The 21,355-nt window shown below is 43.0% G+C and overlaps 1 protein-coding gene across 5 annotated transcripts in view; it reads right to left on the bottom strand.

The window, feature by feature from the left end:
- Positions 1–21,355, bottom strand: part of CDC42BPA (CDC42 binding protein kinase alpha) — a 360,647-nt gene that overhangs the window by 206,941 nt on the left and 132,351 nt on the right. For all 5 annotated transcript variants that reach the window (XM_073628296.1, XM_073628295.1, XM_073628298.1 and 2 more), the window contains exon 3: positions 13,136–13,219. In XM_073628296.1, coding sequence (XP_073484397.1) covers positions 13,136–13,219 — 84 coding nt within the window. The remainder of the gene's footprint in view (positions 1–13,135; positions 13,220–21,355) is intronic.

Raw genomic sequence — 21,355 nt, 5'->3', positions numbered from 1 at the left:
CATTCTTTCAGACATTTTAGTTACTTTAATCTATAATTCATATGTTTGTTGTTTCTTGTTTTATTTAGTGGTATCTACTATAGACCACATGATATACATGTATCCCACTACTTTAGACACACATATGCAATCTCGTTTTTTCGGGTGTTTATCAGTTTGGTCAAGTTCTAACACACCTTGAGCCACAAGTTTACCAAGCAAGCTTACACATTGTTATGTTTATAAGCAAATAGTCTGTGTATATGTACTCCTCCTGGAGAAATTTTGTAACAATCATAATTCATACTTATATAGATATATACTACATTGAATACTTACACATGTACTTTCTTGTTTTTAAATACACCAACACCTACCCAGTATCTGTCCTGAAGAAGCTAATATGTTAGTGAAACGCGTCGACGAGCACGTTTTTGGAGGCATTACTGGATCAGAAATGTTTCTTTTACCTTGATACAGTATTAAATTAATCTTTGTACCATAGGTCCAGTCCTCTATAACTGCATTATTGGGTAACTGGTAACTGTGCCCATACAGGGTAATGTTTGTATGTTGTTTATTTTTTTTAACTATGTTGTAATAAAATGTATACTTTATTGATTCTCTCTCTCATTATGTGCCCACAAAGTCTGTTAATTTTTTGACTTGGTTAATCCTTGAATACATTTTAGTTACTCTAATAATCAGGGGTGTGCAGATCACAGAGTAGCCAAATCAGCATGTTTACCCTGCCCATATCCAAGAGCTGAAAACTGATTCTAAATGATTGGCGAAATATACTGCATACTATCAACAAGTGGAAGCCAAATTCCCACACCAGCTTAATGATGCCATTCACACACAAAGAGCATCCCATGATGTCACTCACAAGAGGTCAGCGGGTGTTTACAAGTTGCTTCCATGGGCAAGTGGGAAGAACTACCATTGGTAACTGGTGACAGCCACTTGGTAAAAAAAATTTCTAAAGCCGCGTACACACGAGTGGAATGTCCGACAGAAAAAGTCCGACAGAAGCTTTTCATCATCTATTCCGATTGTGTGTAGGCCTCATTGGACTTTTCTTTTCGAAAATTCTGGCGGACCTAGAAATGGAACATGTTCTAAATATTTCCGATGGAACCAATTCCTATCGGGAAAACCGATAGTCTGTATGCAGTTCCGACGGACCAAAAACAACACATGCTCTAAAGCAAGTACGACATGGAAGCTATTGGCTACAGTCTATTGAACTTCCTTTTCTAGTCCCATCGTAAGTGTTGTACGTCACCACGTTCTGGACGGTCGGACTTTGGATTGACCGTGTGTAGGCAAAACCGCTGGAATGGAATTCCGTTGGAGAAACCTTCAGAGTTTATTCTGACGGCAAAACCGGTCGTGTATATGCGGCATAATAGGGAGATATAAGGATGTAGGAGTGAACTGCCAAGAACGGTGTATGCAAATTATTGTGATCACTCAGTGTTATACACTATACACACAGGGGCATGGACACCAACATTTCTCCATTCTGGAGGCACAGCCCTCTCAACAATCTTCTCGGAGGAGACACCGCAATCCCAAACGGCTTAAATGTAAAGACACAGACCTCCCCTAACCATCTCAGTTGTAGAAGCATAGATCTCCCTAACTGCCTCCATTGGGGAGGCACAGCACCTCCCCAACCATCTCCAATGTAAATGCACATCCAAGAGCTCCATTTGGTAGGCAAATCCCTTCCTAACCAACTGTCTCCAAAACCATCTCCTTTGTGGAGACACAGTCCTCCCAAACCATCTCCTTTGTAGAGACACAGTCCCCCCCAACCATCTCCTTTGTGGAGGCACGGCAGATTCAACTGTCTCCATTGTGAAGCAAAGCTGACCCAATTGCCGCCATTGTGTAGACACAACCCTCCCCAACCATCCCTTTTAGGGAGACACTGGTGCCCCAAACTTAATGTAAAAGCATAGACCTCCCTAATTGTCTCTACTGTAGAAGCACAGTCCTCCCCTAACATCTCTATTGGGAAGGCACAGCCCTTCCTAATCATCTCCATTGAAGCACAACTCTTCCTCAACTATCTCCACTATGAAGGCACAGCCCATCCAAATGTCTCCATTTGGGAGGCACATTCCGTCTTATCTGTGGATCTACAGCCAACACAACTATCTCCATTTAGGAGGCAAAGGTGACCCAACTGCTTCCATTGTGGAGACAGATTCCTTCCATAACCTCTCCACTGCCCACCTGACTATCTCCACTGTGGATGCGCAGCCCTCTCCCACTGTTTCCATTGTGGAGGCACAGTCCTCCCAAACCATCTCCTTTGAGCAGACACTGCCAACCAAAATTAACCCAATTGTGAATGCACAGACCTCCCTACTGTCTCTGTTATGGAAGCACAGTCCTCACCAACCACCTTCATTGGAAAGGGACGGGCCTTCTGAACAATCTCCATTGGGGAGGCACAATAGATTGCCCCAACAATCTCCATTTTAAAAGCACAGCACACCCAACCGTCTTCATTGTGGAGGCACAGCCAATGCAATGTCTCTATTGGGAAGGCATAGCCCTCCCCAACCATGACCACTGGGGAATAACAGTCCTCCCTAACCATCTCCATTGGGGATGCTGAGCCACTCAACTGTTTCCATTGGGGAGGCACCTTCCTCCCCCACCTTCTCCATTGTTCAGGCATAGTCTACCCCAACCAAATCCATCATGGAGGCACAGGCCTTCCCAACTGTTTCCACAGTGGAGGCGGGCCTCCCCAGCTGTCTCCCTGGAGGGAACACTTTCAATCCAATTGTCCCCAATTCTGTTTTTGGCTTTAGTTTCAAATCATCATCCATGACAATGTAGCTAAAGTGTCAGGTTTAGGTTTTCATAAGTAAGCCTGCTCAAATATGAAAAAGACAATATTTAGATATCTGCACAATAATACTAATCATGACATGTTCTTCTAAACTGAAACTGCACCTATGGACAGACACAACCCAGCTTGCTCTTGGAGCTTGCAATCTAACATATGCCTTTTCCAAATTAAAAGCATTGCTGGCTGCATGCAGTTTTTATTTCCTGCTCTGAAATGTCAGCTGATCCCAGGCAATCTCTCAATCTCGGCATTTTCTGCACACTGGAAAATATTTGCACTTAACGACCTCAGACTGCGGTCACAAAACCACATGGGAAACAGAACACAGAGCCATGCAAGAGCTTGGGGTGGCAAGCAATTTCAGTCTGCTTTCAATTTTGGTCACCAAAGGGTTACAGTGCAAAAAAAAATCCTAAAAATGTCTTTATTCAGCTAATCTTCAGTGTAAATGTCCTTCCTTTCAATCGCTATAAATAGACATGAGAGCTTTTTTTCCTATGAAAGGCATGTAGCGCTTTCTTCCCAGGAGTCTGCTCCATGCTTTCTGAAGCCGCCTCGGCTACAAAGGAATTGCAGGAGTATTTTTCCAGTTGCCGATTACCCCGGGGGTGTGTTGTGGAAAGTCTGCCTTCCCGTATTGCTTTACACTACACTGCTTGACCTTCAGCATCCACACCCTAAACAGCTGAATGACAAAAGTGACTTTCTACTGATGCTTCAAGGGGCCTTTTTAGACCTAAGCCCTGTGCAGTGATAGAAGGGGACATACTGATCTTCAGCTGCACAGGGCCTTGAAAAGCCCCACAGAAATTCCTGTTTTAGTAACATTTGTCATTGTATGAATGGTATCATAAATTAGGTTCAGGAGCCTACAAATACAACCTCATAGGAGCTCAGATATCCAGAACTTTGCAAGATAGTGAGCTCTACTTTTGCAGATCAATAGTTCCAGCCCTGTCCCTGCCATTATTCCATGGTGTATGGTGCCTGACTTCTCATATCACATAGGACCAATAAGTGGTGGGAGGTTGTGCTAGACATCTACTTTTTCTGAAAAAGTTGAGACTTGAATAGTTTAGTTCTCCAGATTTTCAGTGCTGTGCTAAGTCTGAGAAGCTATGGGAAGATGAGGTAATCAGTCTCTAGCGAATGGACAGGCTGCAGGCTTAGTGATGTCACTGGTCTCTAGTGAATGGATAAGCTACATTCTCAGTGACATCCTCAATCTCTAGTTAATGTATAGGCTGCATTTTCAGTGATGTCACTGGATGGGTGTAAATGAATAGGCTGCAATCTCTCAGTGATGTCAAGTCTCTCTTGAATGAATGGGCTACATTTTCAGTGGTGTCAATGGTCTCTCGTAAATGGATAGGCTTTATTCTCAGAGATGCCACTGGTCTTTAGTGAATGGACAGGCTGTATTTTTAGTGATGTCACCAGTTTCTAGAAAATAGATGGGCTGCATTCTCAGTGTTATCACCCAACTCCAGTAAATTGATAGGATTTATTCTAACTAATATCACGAAGAATCTAGTGCTGCCTTACTCTAGGGTTCCTCCACAGCTTGCTAGGGATTCCTTGAGCAACGAGCAAATTATGCCCCTCAGATAAGTTGCCACTGATACAAATAATCTTGTTAGCTACCTGTTAATAGGGGGATTCTTTCTACTAACATATGTAAGGAGTATTTTCCCACTGACCACATATCTAAGAGGAATTCTTCCCACTGACCTCATACGTAAGAGGAATTCTTCCCACTGACCACCAATGTAAGGGGTATTCTTCCCACTAACCACCAATATAAGGGGAATTCTTCCCAATGATCACCAATATAACGGGTGAAAAATTCCCACTGAACACCATTATAAGCAGCATTCTTCCCTCTGACCATCAATATAAGAAGCATTCTTCTAAATGACCACCACTATAGGGGGAATTCTTCCCACTGACCACCACTGTAAGGGGCATTAGTCCCACTCACCACCACTTTAAGGGGCATTCTTCCCATTGACCACCATTGTAAGGGGCATTCTTCCCACTGACCACCATTCTTCACTTTTTCAAACCAATGTACCATGAGCTGTAGATATAGTAATTTTTAGCAGGGGTTCCCTGAGCATGAAAAGTTATTTCAAGGGTTCCTTCATGTTAAAAAATGGTTGAGAAAGACTGGATTCTCATTAAAGTCTTGAGTATCTAGTGAAAGGATAGGGTATATTCTCAGTGATGTCACCGGACTCCAGTGAATTAATGGGATTGATTCTTATTAATGTCACCGGCATCATGTGAATGGATAGGCTGCATTCTCAGTAATGTCACTGGTCTCTAGTGAACATATAGGCTGTATTCCAAACGATGTCATCAGCATCTAGTGAATAGATAAGACTAAATTTTTAGTGGTATCACAGGTCACCAGTGAATAACTAGTCTGCAAGTGGTACAAACTACACTCTTAGTGATGTCACCAGTATCTAGTAAAAAGGCTATATTCTTACTACTCTCATCAGTCTCTAATGAATAGATGGTTAGAATCTTCGCCAGTTCAGCAGGGACCGGCTGAGATTCAAACCATCTATGAGCAGGCTGACTGTACCAAAGTCGATCTATCATTTGACTTGGATACAACCAGCATGTCCGATTTTTACTCGCGATTATTGCCAGCGATTTTCTTTCCTGCAGCCAAAGAAATTTGCACCATCTATGGCCTATCTTAGTGATGTCACCAGTAGTTTGTTAATGGATAGGCTGCGTTCTTAATAGTGCCACTGGTATTTACTGAGAATATAGCTTATCCTTTTGGTAATGTAAGCCGACTATACATCTGAATTTAAAAAAAAAATGATTGTGTGACTTTAGCAAAAATGAAAAGGTGTTTGTTATTCGTAAAGAAATAAAAAAATAATAACTGTAGGCACTTTTGTGTATCAGTTAATAAAGATGGAAATTCTGTGGTGACAGGTTAATTTTATTTCATCAAAGCTTACACGAGGATTATTATTACATTCTCCCGCACCCTACAGCCAGTGATCATTACCCTGCAGTTGGGGATAGGTAGTAGTGGGAGGCTTTTATGTACTTGCAGGCTCTATACAAATATACAGTAATCCATTTTTTGTTGTATACAGTATGAGTATTTGGCCTCCTGACTTCTCATTAGAAATCTGATCCTGGCGTTTTCTGCATCTGAATTAGCTGAACGAAGATCATTAAAATACTTTCCACAGCACCGGCGGTGGGAGCTGATTCTGGTATACCTTTGGGGGATATTAAACTAAAGAGTCGGCTAACCATGCAGAGACATACCAATACTGATTACAGCTGCATACCCAGCATGCAACAGGACAGGCCAATCATACCAGCCAAAGGTCACATACAGGTTAGCAAAGTGTTCCAAAGTTATCCACTGTAATGTCACTCTCTGTGGTTTTCTGCTGTTAAAATAAAGAGTCATTCCAACCAAAACTTTCAGATTTTGTCAGATGCTGGGTAGTTGAAGTGTATGTCCAGGGAAAATGTTCTTTTTTGTTTTGGACAGAGTGGGGAAGGGGCTCGAACCCCTTTCAAATTCGTGCTGCTTTCCTGGGCTCCATTAGAGAGACCCTCACTTCCTATCCTGTTGACATTTCACTGGACACAAAGTGAGTAGAATTCTCCACAAGCAACACTCCAACCCTGTGGTCTCCATATTGTGGTCCGTGGGCTGGATGTGGTCCTTTGCTTGCATTTATCCAGGCCTTGGAGCACTGTTCCCCCACTGATATGAGCAACTATTTCTCCAACACCACCAACAATGAGGCACCATTCCTTTTACCGATACCAACAATGGGGCAGTATTCCTTTTACTGACACCAACGATAGGGCACTATTCCTCCCAATGATATAAACCAGGGGTCTCCAAACTGCAGGCCCACAGGCTGGATGTGGCTCTTTGCTTGCCTTTATCTGGCCCTTGGGGCACTACTCTTTCCACTGATATAAGGCACCAATCATTCCACTGACATCAAAGGCGGGGCACTATTCCTCCCACTGACACAAGAGATAGGGAACAAATATTCCCACTGACACCAATTTTGGGACACTACTCATTCCACTGATACCAATGAAGGGGTACTATTCCTTCAACTGACACCAGCAATGGGGCACTATTCCTCCCACTGACACCAATGGTGGTGAACACACAGGTGGTATGTAATTATTTCTACTGCCACTAACCACCAAGCCTGAGAAAAGGTTTACTCCCACAGGCCACAGTCCGGACCCCCTAAAGCATGAAGGAAAGTAAGCTGGCCCCCTTTAAAGCTTGAAACACAAGTTTTTAAGTGTACTTAAGGCCACATCCACACAGAGCATCCGTTTAGCCCTTCTGAAAGCCAGAACTCCAGGCAGAAGAAAAGCTTAAAAAAATGTGCCTAAAGCCACGTACTGCACATGCGTTTAGACACATCAAGCATTTGAGCATGGATTCTATTGGCCAGATTATTATTTTTTTTATTCTGGCCATTGGAGTGCATTAAGGCTTAAATGTGCCTAAAGGTGTCCCAGCATTTGTGTTTTTTCTGCTCTTCAGCTGCTCTCCTTTTTCAGCTGGTAAACTCCTATGTGTGCATGGACAAACAGGATGACAGATGTGTATGTACAGGCTGAAAAGGAAAAATAAGCCAAATGCCTGTACAAGCGGCATTTTGTAAACAAAGTGTGCATGAGGCCTAAAGCTAAACTACACATACAAAGAAAACAATAAATGCAGTTCTTTATTTATAAAAAAAATAATAATAATAATCATAAAATGTACTTTAAGTGTACCTAAATTTGACTTGATTTCCACCTCCTAAAATCCCCTGTACAGGACCACTTACACTGGGAGAGGGTGGGGCAGTACATTGGGCCAGTCCAGTGGGCTGCATGAAAATATGGTTAAAAGGGAAAAACTGACAGGAGGAGAAAGATGATCTCTTTAGTTATTTGCTGCTCTTTCATGGTCCAATCACAGGCTGGGGGTGGAGAGGTGACCTAGCTGTGTTGTTTTACTGCAATAGAGAAAAGTCAGGTCACCAGGCTGACTGTGTTGTGTGGCTGGTCTATGTGAGTCTCAGAAGCAAAAATAAAAATCCTTTAGCAGGTGAAAAAAGCTCCAATATTTGTATTTTTTCTGTGTATTTAGCTGGTTGCCTGCTGTTGCCTTCAACCACTTGAATCCCCAAGCCATTTTGAATTTTTTTGTACACGTGTTAATATGCATATTTTAGGCCTAAAGATTAGTTTAGTTAAAACCCCCAAACATTGTATATTTTATGAAAGCAGGGACCCTGGAGAATAAAATGGTGCCAATTGCAATTTAAGACACCTACAAGACCCTCAATGTCTCCCCCACAGCTGATTGGAAAAATGACACATACAGTATCTCACAAAAGTGAGTACACCCCTCACATTTTGTAAATATTTTATTATATCTTTTCATGTGACAACACTGAAAAAATGACACTTTGCTACAATGTAAAGTAATGAGTGTACAGCTTGTATAACAGTGTACATTTACAGCCCCTTAAAATAACTCAACACACAGCCATTAATGTCTAAACCGCTGGCAACAAAAGTGAGTACACCCCTAACTGAAAATGTCCAAATTGGGCCCAATTAGCCATTTTCCCACCCCGGAGTCATGCGACTCGTTAGTGTTACAAGTTCTCAGGTGGGAATGGGGAGCAGGTGTGTTAAATCGGTTTTATCACTCTCACTCTCTCATACTGGTCACTGGAAGTTCAACATGGCACCTCATGGCAAAAAACTCTCTGAGGATCTGGAAAAAAAGAATTGTTGCTCTACATGAACATGGCCTAGGCTATAAGAAGATTGCCAAGACCCTGAAACTGAGCTGCAGCACGGTGGCCAAGACCATACAGCAGTTTAACAAGACAGGTTTCACTCAGAACAGGCCTCGTCATGGTCGACCAAAGAAGTTGAGAGCACGTGCTCAGCATCATATCCAGAGGATGTCTTTGGGAAATAGATGTACGAGTGCGGCCAGCATTGCTGCAGAGGTTGAAGGGGTGGGGGGTTAGCCTGTCAGTGCTCAGACCATACGCCGCAAGGAGTGCTCATGTCCAAGAGGGTTAAGGCAGTGCTGGAAAATAATGGTGGCCACACAAAATATTGACACTTTGGGCCCAATCTGGGCATTTTCACTTAGGGGTGTACTCACTTTTGTTGCCAGCGGTTTGGACATTAATGGCTGTGTGTTGAGTTATTTTGAGGGGACAGCAAATTGACACTGTTATACAAGCTGTACACTCACTACTTTACATTGTAGCAAAGTGTCATTTCTTCAGTGTTGTCACATGAAAAGATATAATAATAAAATATTTACAAAACTGGGAGGGGTGTACTCACTTTTGTGAGATACTATATGAATGTTCAAACGAACCCAATTGATCCTTACTTCCTGAAGCAAGTCCGCATTCAAACTCCAGCTCCAAACAAAGACCTGTGCTTCCAGGCAAGATGATAATATTCGCTCCCTGAAAGAGGAATGAACCCTAATTATTCATATAATTGCTGAAGCTTGGTCAGCTCGCCAAAATAAACTCTGCTGAGGAACTGGAAGCCCGCAGAGGTCCTCCGACTTCCTCAACAATTTTGCAGACACCGCTGGATTTGTATTAAAATAGCGTAAGGAGATATGTTATCTATAAAGTAAGCAGGGTCATCTATTGAAAAACAAAATCTGCCACAATTTGATTCTACTTACACACTTACACACTGCTACCTTGCCCAGTCAAGGCAAAGACAGTTAATTAGGACTAATTAAGATTAACGCTGCACTCCTGGATAAACAAATATTGTCAACATACAACAGATGTGTATTCTTACTTGTATCTTTGTGTGGTTTGTGTGTTTATTTCATATTTGTGCAGCAATCCAGTGTGGAACTTTGTGCAGGAGCTTCCTATAATAAAGACCAGTCACTGCTGCTCTCTCTCCTTGTGCAGGGTGATTGGTCTTGTCTCCGCCCCCTCCTGTAGTGGATGGGGCCTGATGAGCCCCCCAACCCCACAGCTCTGCTTTCTGCACAGGCTATGTACAGCATAGTGATGACTTTATTGCTACTTTCGCAAGGTAATACCTATGGTGTGGGGCAGTTTTTCATATTACTGAACAAAGAATGAATGGAAAAACTTTCCAAGACATTCTCAAAAATCTGCTGCCATCTACCAGGATGATGAGAATGGACACTTCAGCAAGACAATGATCCCAAACACAAAGCCAAGGAAACTCTCAATTGGTTTCAAAGAAAAAAAAATAAAGCCGCAAGAATGGCCCAGCCAATCGCCTGACTTGAATCCAATAGAAAATCTATGGAAAGAACTAAAGATCAGAGTTCATAGAAGAGGCCCACTGAACCTTCAAGACTGAAGACTGTTTGTGTGGAAGAATGGGCGAAAATAAGACCTGAGCAATGCATGCGACTAGTTTTTCCATACAGGAGGCATCTTGAAGCTGTCATTACCAACGGATTTTGTACAAAGTATTAATTTAACCCCTTCCCGCCGACCGTACGCAGATATGCATACTCGGCTTTCCGGGGTTATACCGAGATGATGCCCGCAGCTGCAGGCATCATCTCAGTACCGTTGTTTACAGCGGGCGATCGGCTACCTGAGTATAACAACCGATGCAGCTAAAAGCCGCTCGGTTGTTATACCGGAGGAGCGGGAGGGGACATCCCCCCCCTCCCGCCGCTCTTACCGGGCCTCCCGTGCGATCGGGAGGCCCGGTGTCTAATCGTCTGCCTTCGGCGGCTGGGGGCGGGCTGGAACGAAGCTGTGGGCGGCTTCGTTCCAGCCTTCTCATTGTAAACGCGGAAGCGACGTCATGACGTCACTTCCCGTTTACTCGGCTGCCAATGGTGCCAAATTTTAAAAAATACACAGTACTCAGAATCGCCGTTTTCAGCGATCTGAATACTTTGAAGTGCAGAGGAGGGATCGGGGGTCTTTTAGACCCCCGATCCCTCCATAAAGAGTACCTGTCACCACCTATTACTGTCACAAGGGATGTTTACATTCCTTGTGACAGCAATAAAAGTAAAAAAAAAATTTTTTTTTTTTAAACACAATTTATAAAGTAAAAAAATAAATAAAATAAATAAAAAAATAAAACTAAAAATTTTTTAAAGTGCCCCTGTCCCCGTGAGCTCGCGCAGCGAAGAAAACGCATACGGAAGTCGTGCCCGCATATGTAAACGGTGTTCAAATCACACATGTGAGGTATCGCCGCGATCGTCGGAGGGAGAGCTATAATTCTAGCCCTAGACCTCCTCTGTAACTCAAACCTGGTAACTGTAAAAATTTTTTAAAGCGTCGCCTATGGAAATTCATAGGTACCGTAGTTTGTCGCCATTCCATGAGTGCGTGCAATTATAAAGGGTGACATGTTTGGTATCTATTTACTCGGCGTAACATCATCTTTCACATTATACAAAAAAATTGGGGTAACTTTACTGTTTGGATTTTTTAAAATTCATTAAAGTGTCCCTTTTCCAAAAATTTGCGTTTAAGACACCGCTGCACAAATACCGTGTGATAAAAAATATTGCAACAATCGCCATTTTATTCTCTAGATTCTCTGCTGAAAAAAATATATATAATGTTTGGGAACTCTAAGTAATTTTCTAGCAAAAAATACGGATTTTAACTTGTAAACACCAAATTTCAAAAATAGGCTTAGTCATGAAAGGGTTAAATACATTTCAGTTAGCGTGTTCAATACTTTTTCCCTGTGTCATTCCATTTTATTACACATAACTTAAAGTGGACGTAAACCCTCTCCTATACCCAGTGAAGTGAACAGCCTCAGATGATACACAGAGATGAAACAAATCTCCCTACATAAGTTTTACATATATATCTGCTGTCTTCAGCTGTCTATATCCTTTAAAATTCTAACATTGTGTTAGAATTTTTACTTACTCAATCAGCAGTAGGAATGGATTCTTGGCATACACTGTGTGACAGCTGATTGAAAAAAAGGCACACACCCCCCCTCCACATGAGGAAGGAAGGAATGTGCAGAGCTGTGCTGTGACAAGACAAGCTCTCTGCTAATCTATTTATAGCACCCTCCCTGACCCAAATTTCAGGCTGGTTTGACCTCGGTTGTTGAGAACCTCTCAGGAGTTATCATGCTGATAACAGAGGAACGGAGCAGCAGAAAGACACGGGACTTAGTGCTTTGGAGAGAGATAAGAAAACACCACAGATATGTGCCAAGGTAAATTTCATGAATCGGGTTTACATCCACTTTAAAGTGATACTATAGTCTATTTTCTTTTAAAATAAGAACATGTTATACTGAGCTGCTCTGCGCAGAAATTTTGCACAGAGCAGCCCATATTCTCCTCTTCTCGGGTCCCTCGCCGGCATTTCTGGCCCCTCCCTCCTGTTGAGTGCCCCCACAGCAAGCAGCTTGTTATGGGGGCACCAAAGCCATGCCACAGCTCAGTGCATCCATTCAGACACAGAGCCGCGGTTCGACTCGCCCCTCTCTCTCCTGATTGGCTAACTGACTTTGATTAACAGCAGTGGGAGCCAATGGCGCCTCTGCTGTGTCTCAGCCAATCAGGAGGGAGAGTCCCGGATGGCGGAGGCACTCGTGCAACATCCCTGGATCGAGATGGGCTCAGGTAAGTATTAGGGGGGATGCTGCACATTGAAGGATTTTTATCTTAATGCATAGAATTCATTAAGATAAAAAAACCTTCTGCCTTTACAATCACTTTAATTTCTGAATTTATTTGTTTGTTTTAGTTTCTTTGTATGTATGGATTGCATGGGTTGTTATCGACATGTGGTGGAAATTTCATGTCAATAGCACCTTTAGAAATGTAAATTTACCTAGAAAAATTGTGACGTGTTCAATACTTATTTTACCTGCTGTATTATCTATTGTAGCTATTGAGGAAGATATTAAAATAAAAAGTTTTTGTGCCCGAGTCCAGCTTTAACAAGATTTCTAATGATACATATTTTTAGCGAGATGTACGGCTCTTTTTCAGATACCTAAACAGTACAATTTTCCTTTTTTCTGGATTAGACAATTATTTATGATTACAGGGATACTTGTATGCACTGTTAAAAATAAAGAGTATTGCATGAAAATTGTGTTTACATGAAAATAAATTAGTCAATGCAGAACATTTCTAATGCAAGTTTTATACTCCGGACATACAGCAAAAGCGCAGAGAATTAAAGGATTACTGCCACCACCTCCCTCGTCCCCTCTCACCTCCGCTCTCTTCAGCATTTCCCATTTGTTCAGGATCTTCATGGCAAACACCTTATCCGTGTGCTTCAACTTCACCACTGCAACCTGCAAGACAGACACAGTCATTCAATGGTAAAAGTTTAGTTCAGTTCTGTTTCTATCATTTTTTTTTTTCCTTCTTGACAATTGAGAATGTGAAATTGAAGTATTATACATAAGGTAACATTTATTATTACAAAATGTAAAAACTGTCAGGTTATTTTATTTGTGCTTTTTTGTACTTTTTCGTTATGGTAATCTACTCTGGGTATCTTTAGACACGACATGTACCTGGACATTGTTTTTCTTTTTTTGTCTCCTAATGAAATAAAAAACGGATTTGCATAAAAACTGTTATAGATGGCAAGTTTATGTCCAAGGGAAGACATAACTCCCATGCATGTGCACAGGAGTTCATTCATACCGGCAACGAGGCTTGCCGAGATTGTTCACTGAGCTGCGCATGCACATTCTAAAAAAAGATAGCAAACAGTTTTTTTTTAATGCCATGTCTCTTCTGCAATAAAGATCTTGTCTTCTTGCTATTTTTGAACTTTAGTTCTGCTTTATGAGAATAATAGGTTGTTGTGAAGGCGTACGGTAAAAAAGAGACATTATGTGTATCTGTCAAGATACTGGATAGTTTCTCACTAATCATGACATTATCTTATTTGACGTTTCACCTCGAGAAAGTTAAAGAAGAACTCCAGCCTTACCTTTAAATTACATTTTTAAAAAAACAAACATGTTGCACTTGCCTGCTCTGTGCAATGGTTTTGCACAGAGCAGCTCCTATCATCCTTTTCTCGGGTCCCCCGCTGGCCCTCCTGGCTCCTCCTCTTCTCTGAGTTCCAAGCCACTTGCTATGGAGACACTCATGCATGCTTGCTCCCAAGCTGGGTTATGTGTTTCCATAAGAGCCACAGAACAGGGATCAACCCTGGCCCCCAATCCCTCCTCACTGGCTGTGATTGATTAGAATGCATGAAGGTAAAAAACCTTTAGCCTTTAGAACCACTTTCAGTCTTGCACAAGTTGTACAGATTCCTCTCTTGTACTAAAACTGCTTACTCTCATTTAAATGCACACTGTGAGCTTCTCACATGTGCATTAGAAGCTTCAGAAAGGCCTCGTTCACACAGGGCAATTTGAGCCTTGCCCCGTGCAAGGGTGTTTATCCACCCAGGGATGTACAGATGTTCCATGCATCCCCTATGCGGGCAGTCTTATTCATGTTTATTGGGACACAACCGCTACTCCCAATATGACATCCAAGTGGGTGCGGATATTTGTCCTCAAACTCCCCCTTGGTGCCTTCGGGATCGTGCACGGATGTCACATTGGGAGCAGAGGCGTGTCTGTGCAGCTGCTGCGCCCCAACAGATAGCTATGGAATTGCCAGCACAGGGATGCATGGAACATCTGTGCATCCCTGTGTGGGTAAACATGGTCCTACACCAGGTATGGATCAAATCGACCAATGTGAATGAGGCCTAAGTCAGACAGAGGCAGCCTTATTTCCAGGCTGGAGGATGTTCAACAACCAACAGCTCTTTTTTCCCCTGCCTTACGGTCCTTGGCACACCCCTCTCCTTCATTGATCTCAGAGGACATGTGGGTATTACCTACGGTGGTCTGCATGCAAATTCAGCCTGCACAGCTAGGAACACCCACTCCTTCGGACTGACATCCTCCCATTAATGCATTTTGAGATTTGCATAACTCCTATGAAAAGGCCTGCTCAGAGTTTGTATCAGAGCTCTTGGGAGGAATACTGAGGCATGGTGATGCAATATTTACAGGAAGCTATGCACAGCACCCTACCAGCCCCTCCCACCAGCCATTGTCCATCTGCAATGCATAGAGAAGCACAGAAACCCAGTGAGGATGTTTTGGGTCAAAGCAGCATACGCAAACAGCCTAACATCAACGGTATAAGTAGCTAATGTATAGCCTTGGACAACCACAGAGGACAGCACAGGTGAGGGAAAAAAGGTCTATATGGCACAGGTTGACTCATGGCTTTCACTGACCATCATGCACTGCTCATTCCAGAACTGCAAGCTTATCCTTACAGCTACTCCCAGATGTGGCCCTGCAGAGGTCATTTTGTGGCTCTTGGTTTCCTTGGGAGTCTGATTCACATTTTTATTGTGGTCCAGTCTGCACATATATATTTAAAACATTCCACAGAGAAGATCCTGGAACAGAAATGGCCTAAAACCCATAAAGGACTTTATTTTTAGAAAAACCATTTCATGGCCCATTCCCATTTCACTTCTACTTTCCTATGTGTAAAATGGATATACTGTATATTCAGTTTAACGCCTTTGTGAGAGAAACAATGGAGCAGTTATTGTTGACCTCTGCCTCTGAAAATGCTAGGAGACTGGCTGTCACGCTGACCCTCTTGGAAAAGGTTAGAGCAGAGGTCAACAACCTGTAGATCGTGATCTACCAGTAGATCTCGGACAGGTGACTGGTAGATCGCTGGTTTGGGCTTGCTAACCTGGCGTTCTAGAGCATCAAACAGAGTGCAATGCAGAAGGACTACTTGTAAAGATAGAGTTGTAGAAGGGAGCAAGAGCCACATAAGCCGATGCCTCCTCTGTAGTGCTGGTTCCTGTCCTTTGCGCAGTGATATCAATCTCACTGCACCACTTATCCCAGCTAGCAGTGTCCAGGGTGGTGCCAGCAACAGGAAAGGAGAGATTTCCAGGTCAGTGTGAAGCAATACACTGGGCACAATAGTATAGGGCTGCTTTCACACTGATGTGTTGCAGTTTACCCACACCGTGGGTGCAGGGCAGTGTACCTGCAGCTTTCCTGCTGCGTTTACCCATAGACTTCTATTATATCCTGCTGTTTTACCACCCCCAACTTTACATGTGAATGAGCCCTAAGGGTGCCGCTGCTGAATGCAGCTAAGGGCTAATTCACAAGTGCTGCTCCTCTGAAAAGCAATCTGAGCGTGTGTTGATAGGGGGCGAAGAGGTGATATGTTGCCTTCTCACCACCTGATTTAAACTCCTGATTGCCGTGCAATGCACGTGTTTGCAACACAGTAGTACAGCAATTAGAGGTTTAAATCAGGTGTGAGGAGGTGACATTGTGCCCGGTGATCTTTGACTTCTCCCGTGTTGTTCAGGTAGATCTCTACCTCTAAGGTTGCCTACCTTCAGCTTGGGTTAGAAGCTGTTGATGAGAAATCTGTCCAATGCTGGAAGATAAAGTAAAGCCTCGAACACACAATCAGATTTTCGGACGACCGTTCATCCGTTTTTTTTGCATGCTAGTCTCATGACAAAAGCGAAGAGGTTACTTTAAAATTCTCGTACGACATAATTCAACTTCAGGAGTGATGTAATGTGTTGACTAGTTTTGTATGTATTCTTTGGTTTCTGAGCATGCATAGTCTTGCTCTTATTTTCTTCGTACGAAAACAATACTAATTAAACGAAAATCGCATGATGCGTTCACGCATGACAAAAATGTTATAGTCTGCACATCCACCTTTTGTCAGACGAAAAACCGGAATCGGCTGTTGAAAGCGCCATCCTAATGATCTGAAAATTGGCAGATCGCTCATCGGACAAAATTTTACTTCCGATTTTCGTATCGTGTGTGCAGGCCTTAAGGAAAATGTCCTGCCTGGGTGACATCCATTTGCCTCATTTCTTGTTTGGGATACAGAAATAAATGGTGTAGGGAATTTCCACAAAGGAGTCACAGAAGGCAATAAAAATCTTACACCGATGCGCTGTCAGGCCTCTATTCGGTTCCCAGCCACATCTTGGTTGGTCCATCTTCACCCGGTCTTTCTTCTGTGCTTTGTATTTTTGGCGCTTGATTGGCCAGGGCCAAGGTGATGTCACTGATGCACATTCACGCCAGAGTATCATCATCATGGAACACAGAACGGGACGTAAATGTGGTATGATCTTTGCATGTGCGGTTCAGATCACATTACCCGCTGACAGGCAGGGGAAACATTTATGACAGAACAGAGTGTCCAGTTGAGGAGATTTCCCTTCACTTCCTATCCCATAGCCAAAACAGGAAGTGAGAGAAAATCCCTGCAAATTAAGGGAATTCCATGGGGACCCCCAGGTCACCAGAACTAGTGTTCCCATTGGAAGATTTCCCCTCTATTACTTTTCTTTCCCTTATGATAATAGAGAGGGCGAGTCTCCTTAACATGGGCACAGTACAGATAACAATAGCAACTGACAGTTGCTCTAATCCCTCTCCACTATTAAAAAAAAAAAAAAAAAAAAAAAAAAAGGTTTTGCCTTTAGTTCTACTTTAAAGCGGAGGTCTAGCTGAAAAAAAAACATTTTAAAAGTCAGCAGCTACAAACACTGTAGCTGCTGACTTTTAATAAGCACACTTAGCTGTCCAGGGTGCCCGCAATGTCAGCCGCCCGAGGCCGATCCGTCCAACGGATCGGGTCCCGGCGCCGCCATTCAAAGTAAGGGAAACAGGCAGTGGAAAAGGTTATGGGTAAATCCATGCACGGAAAGCAAGTACAGAGAAGCTTGAAAGTGAACTGCTGCCCCTACGGATACACCACCACCCAGGTGGAGTATACTTGAGGAGTAGGAGTAGTATACTATACAGAGTAGGAAATGAACTTTTCTTGTACCACCTTTGAAACCTGTTTTGCAAACTGCAGAGGGTGCAACACACAAGTATCATTATAATAGGAGTAAACCCAACACCTAATGTTTTCTGTAGGCTCATTTCAATATCATCTGCCACTATTGCAGGATTCTCTCAGTAGTGTATACAGGCATACCCCGCTTTACGTACCCTCACTTTACGTGCACTTGCGAGTACAGACACATTGGCGTCTATGGGAAATCCTGGTCAGCTTGATATGGCAAAGCTCCCGGTTTTTAATATTTAAAGCGGAGTTTCACCTAAAAGTTGAACTTCTGCTTTAAGCACTCCTCGCCTCTTACAAGCCACATTTGGCAGGTCTTTTTTTTTTTTTTTTTTTTTAAGGGGGGGGGTACCTAGTTTTGACAGATACCCAGCTCCAACCGGCTGCCTAGACGATGACTGCTCTTTCCCTCCCTCCCTGCAATCCCCTGGGACACGTCACAGGTCCCAGAAGATTGCCTGGCCACTGGGAAGGTGCGACTCGCACATGCACAGTGCACACTCGGCCGTGGAGCCGCAAGCTGTCTTCACAGCCGGGTGCCAACACTTGCAATGACGGTGCTGCGGAGAGAGGGGGGAGAGGAGCGAGGCTTCGGGCGGCCACATCATTGGACCGTGGGACAGGTGAGTGTCTGTTTATTAAAAGTCAGCAGCTACACTTTTTGTAGCTGCTGACTTTTAATAAACTTAAAAACGAGTGGAACATTAACATTAGCATTTTTCTATGGGAAATCTTGGTCAGCTTGATAAGACACTGCTCCCGAACCATAGGTGACAGGGACCCTAAACTTTGGGAGAAGGGACCCAGCACTACAACATCCGATTTTTGAGGTCGGCCAGCTTGCCTAGGTAATCAGTTATGCTTGTAAATGACTATTGCAATGCAGTACGTGCATTGAGAAGTGAAAAAAGCTATTGCTTCACTTTAAGTACATTTTCATTTTACATACATGCTCTGGTCCCACTGTATACCTAAAAGTGGGTTATGCCTGTACAGTATGTCTCAACCCTCTGAGTGCTCTATACAACTGTCAGGTCCTATCTATCTATGGGCTCAGTCACATGGGTACTCAGCCCTATGCAGTGTGGTCTGTTTATTAGAGCTGAGCTGTGTGTCCAGGCAGCCCATATGACGTAAATGGATCTGCACTAGCTGTACAGACTCACCCACACACTAGATTTTGACAGGTATGCAGGGACAGGTGCAGGGATCCAGACGCACAGTCTCTGTGCATGCGCTCCTGCGTACCTGTCAAACACGGCTGTGTGGTGTCTGTACAGCTGATATGTATCCATTCAGTTCATATGGGCTGCCTGGATGTGGCTCAGTGCTAGTACAAAAAGTAAACAAATGTATTTATTACAGGTATTTATATAGCGCTGTCAATTTATGCAGCGCTTTACACATATATTGTACATTCACATCAGACCCTGCCCTCAAGGAGCTTACAATCTAAGGCCCCTAACCCACATTCATACATACACATACTAGGGCCAATTTAGACAGGAATAAATCAACCTACCAGTATGTCTTTGGAGTGTGGGAGGAAACCGGAGTATCCTGAGGAACCCCACACAGGCACAGGGAGAACATGCAAACTGTAGGCAGGTGATGCCATGGTTGGGATTAAAACCAATGACCCTAGTGCTGCTAGGCGGAAGTGCTAACCACTTAGCCAAATAAATGGCTCTGCATGCTGCAAGGGGCTGTGTGCCCGTCTGAATGAGCCCTAGCTTTCAATTTCTGTTTAGAACAAGATTAGTATAACAGAGATGCAGGTAAGCAGCTTATACAGTGCCTTGAAAAAGTATTCATACTCCTTGAAATTTTCCACATTTTGTCATGTTACAACCAAGAAAGTAAATGCATTTTATTGGGATTTTAAATGATAGACCAACACAAAGTGGCATATAATTGTGAAGTGAGAGAAAAATGATAAAGGGTTTTCTAAATTTTTTACAAATAAATATGTGAAAAGTGTGGCGTGCATTTATATTCAGCCCCCCTGAATCAATACTTTGTAGAACCAGCTTTTGCCACAGTTACAGCTGCAAGCTTTGCACATCTAGAGAGTGACATTTTTGCCTATTCTCCTTTGCATAATAGCTCAAGCTCTGTCAGATTGGAAGGAGAGCATCTGTGAAAAGCAACTTTTAAGTCTTGCCACAGATTCTCAATTGGATTTAGGTCTGGACTTTGACTGGGGCATTTAAACACATGAATATGCTTTAATCTAAACTATTCTATTGTAGCTCTGGCTGTATGTTTAGGGTCGTGGTCCTGCTGGAAGGTGAACCTCCGCCTCAGTCCCAAGGCTTTTGCAGACTCTTAACAGGATTTCTTCTACGATTGTCCTGTATTTGGCTTCAACCATCTTCCCATCAACTCTGACCAGCTTCTCTATCCCTGCTGAAGAAAAGCATCCCCACAATATGATGCTGCCACCACCATGTTTCATGGTGGGGATGGAGTGTTCAGGGTGATGTGCAGTGTTTTTTCTGCCACACATAGCGTTTTGCTTTTAGGCCAAACATTTTGATTTTGGTCTCATCTGACCAGAGCACCTTTTTCCACATGTTTGCTGTGTCCCCCACATGACTTCTTGCAAACTGCAAACAGGACTTCTTATGTTATGAGTTACCATGGGCTTCTTGGCTGCTTCTCTGATTAATGCTCTCCTTGCCTGGCCTCTCAGTTTAGGTGGATGGCCATGTCTTGGTAGGTATGCAGTTGTGCCATAACTCTTTTCTCTTAACTCTGAGGGCTTTACAGAGGAGCTGTATTTATACTGAGATTAAACTGATGGACTCTATTTACATTAGGTGACTTATGAAGGAAATTGGTTCCATTCATGCGACACTTTACGTTGGTCTATCACATAAAATTTAAATTTTTGATTGTAACATGACAAAATGTGGAAAATTTCAAGGGGTATACATTTTTTTTTTAAGGCACTGTATATACAATTAAAATACAAATATTTGTCAAAGAATGTGTCATTCTGTCCATCCAGTGTGGTGATCTGCACCCCTGGCAGATAAACACTGAGATCCTAACCCCCCCCCCCGCAGCTGCACTATCGTTGGGTCAGATACACACCCCCAGTCTGCTGATTGGACAATGAAGTAACAGTGGCAGAATATGTCATCACTACGCTCTCATGTGTAACTTTTAAAGTGTAAGTAAAGCCAAAAGCTTGATTTTTAAGCTGGCCATAGACGGTTCAAAATTTGGCTGGTTCAGCAGTGCCTGGATGAATTTTTATCCAAGTGTGGTTCCTGTTTGACTAAAGTTGATTTTTAGACTCACTTCTGTCAAATGAGAATGTTAGAAAACTTTTATTGATCAGTGAATGCAGCCACTGATAACTGTATTATGACAGCAGAGAGTCCCCGCTGTCAAAATACAATGTCCCGTCTGGGAGGGAAGGGGAGGAGGGGATTCTCCATACACCTTGCTTGTGTAGATGGAGGAATCTGTTGTTTTCTTTCAGCCCGCTGAATGAAAAAGAACCAAAAAATCTATGGCGAGCGTTA

Source organism: Aquarana catesbeiana, linkage group LG04 (genome assembly GCF_042186555.1).
Source record: "Aquarana catesbeiana isolate 2022-GZ linkage group LG04, ASM4218655v1, whole genome shotgun sequence".
In the NCBI taxonomy this organism is placed as follows: domain Eukaryota; kingdom Metazoa; phylum Chordata; class Amphibia; order Anura; family Ranidae; genus Aquarana; species Aquarana catesbeiana.
This window is presented reverse-complemented; position numbering and strand designations above follow the sequence as displayed.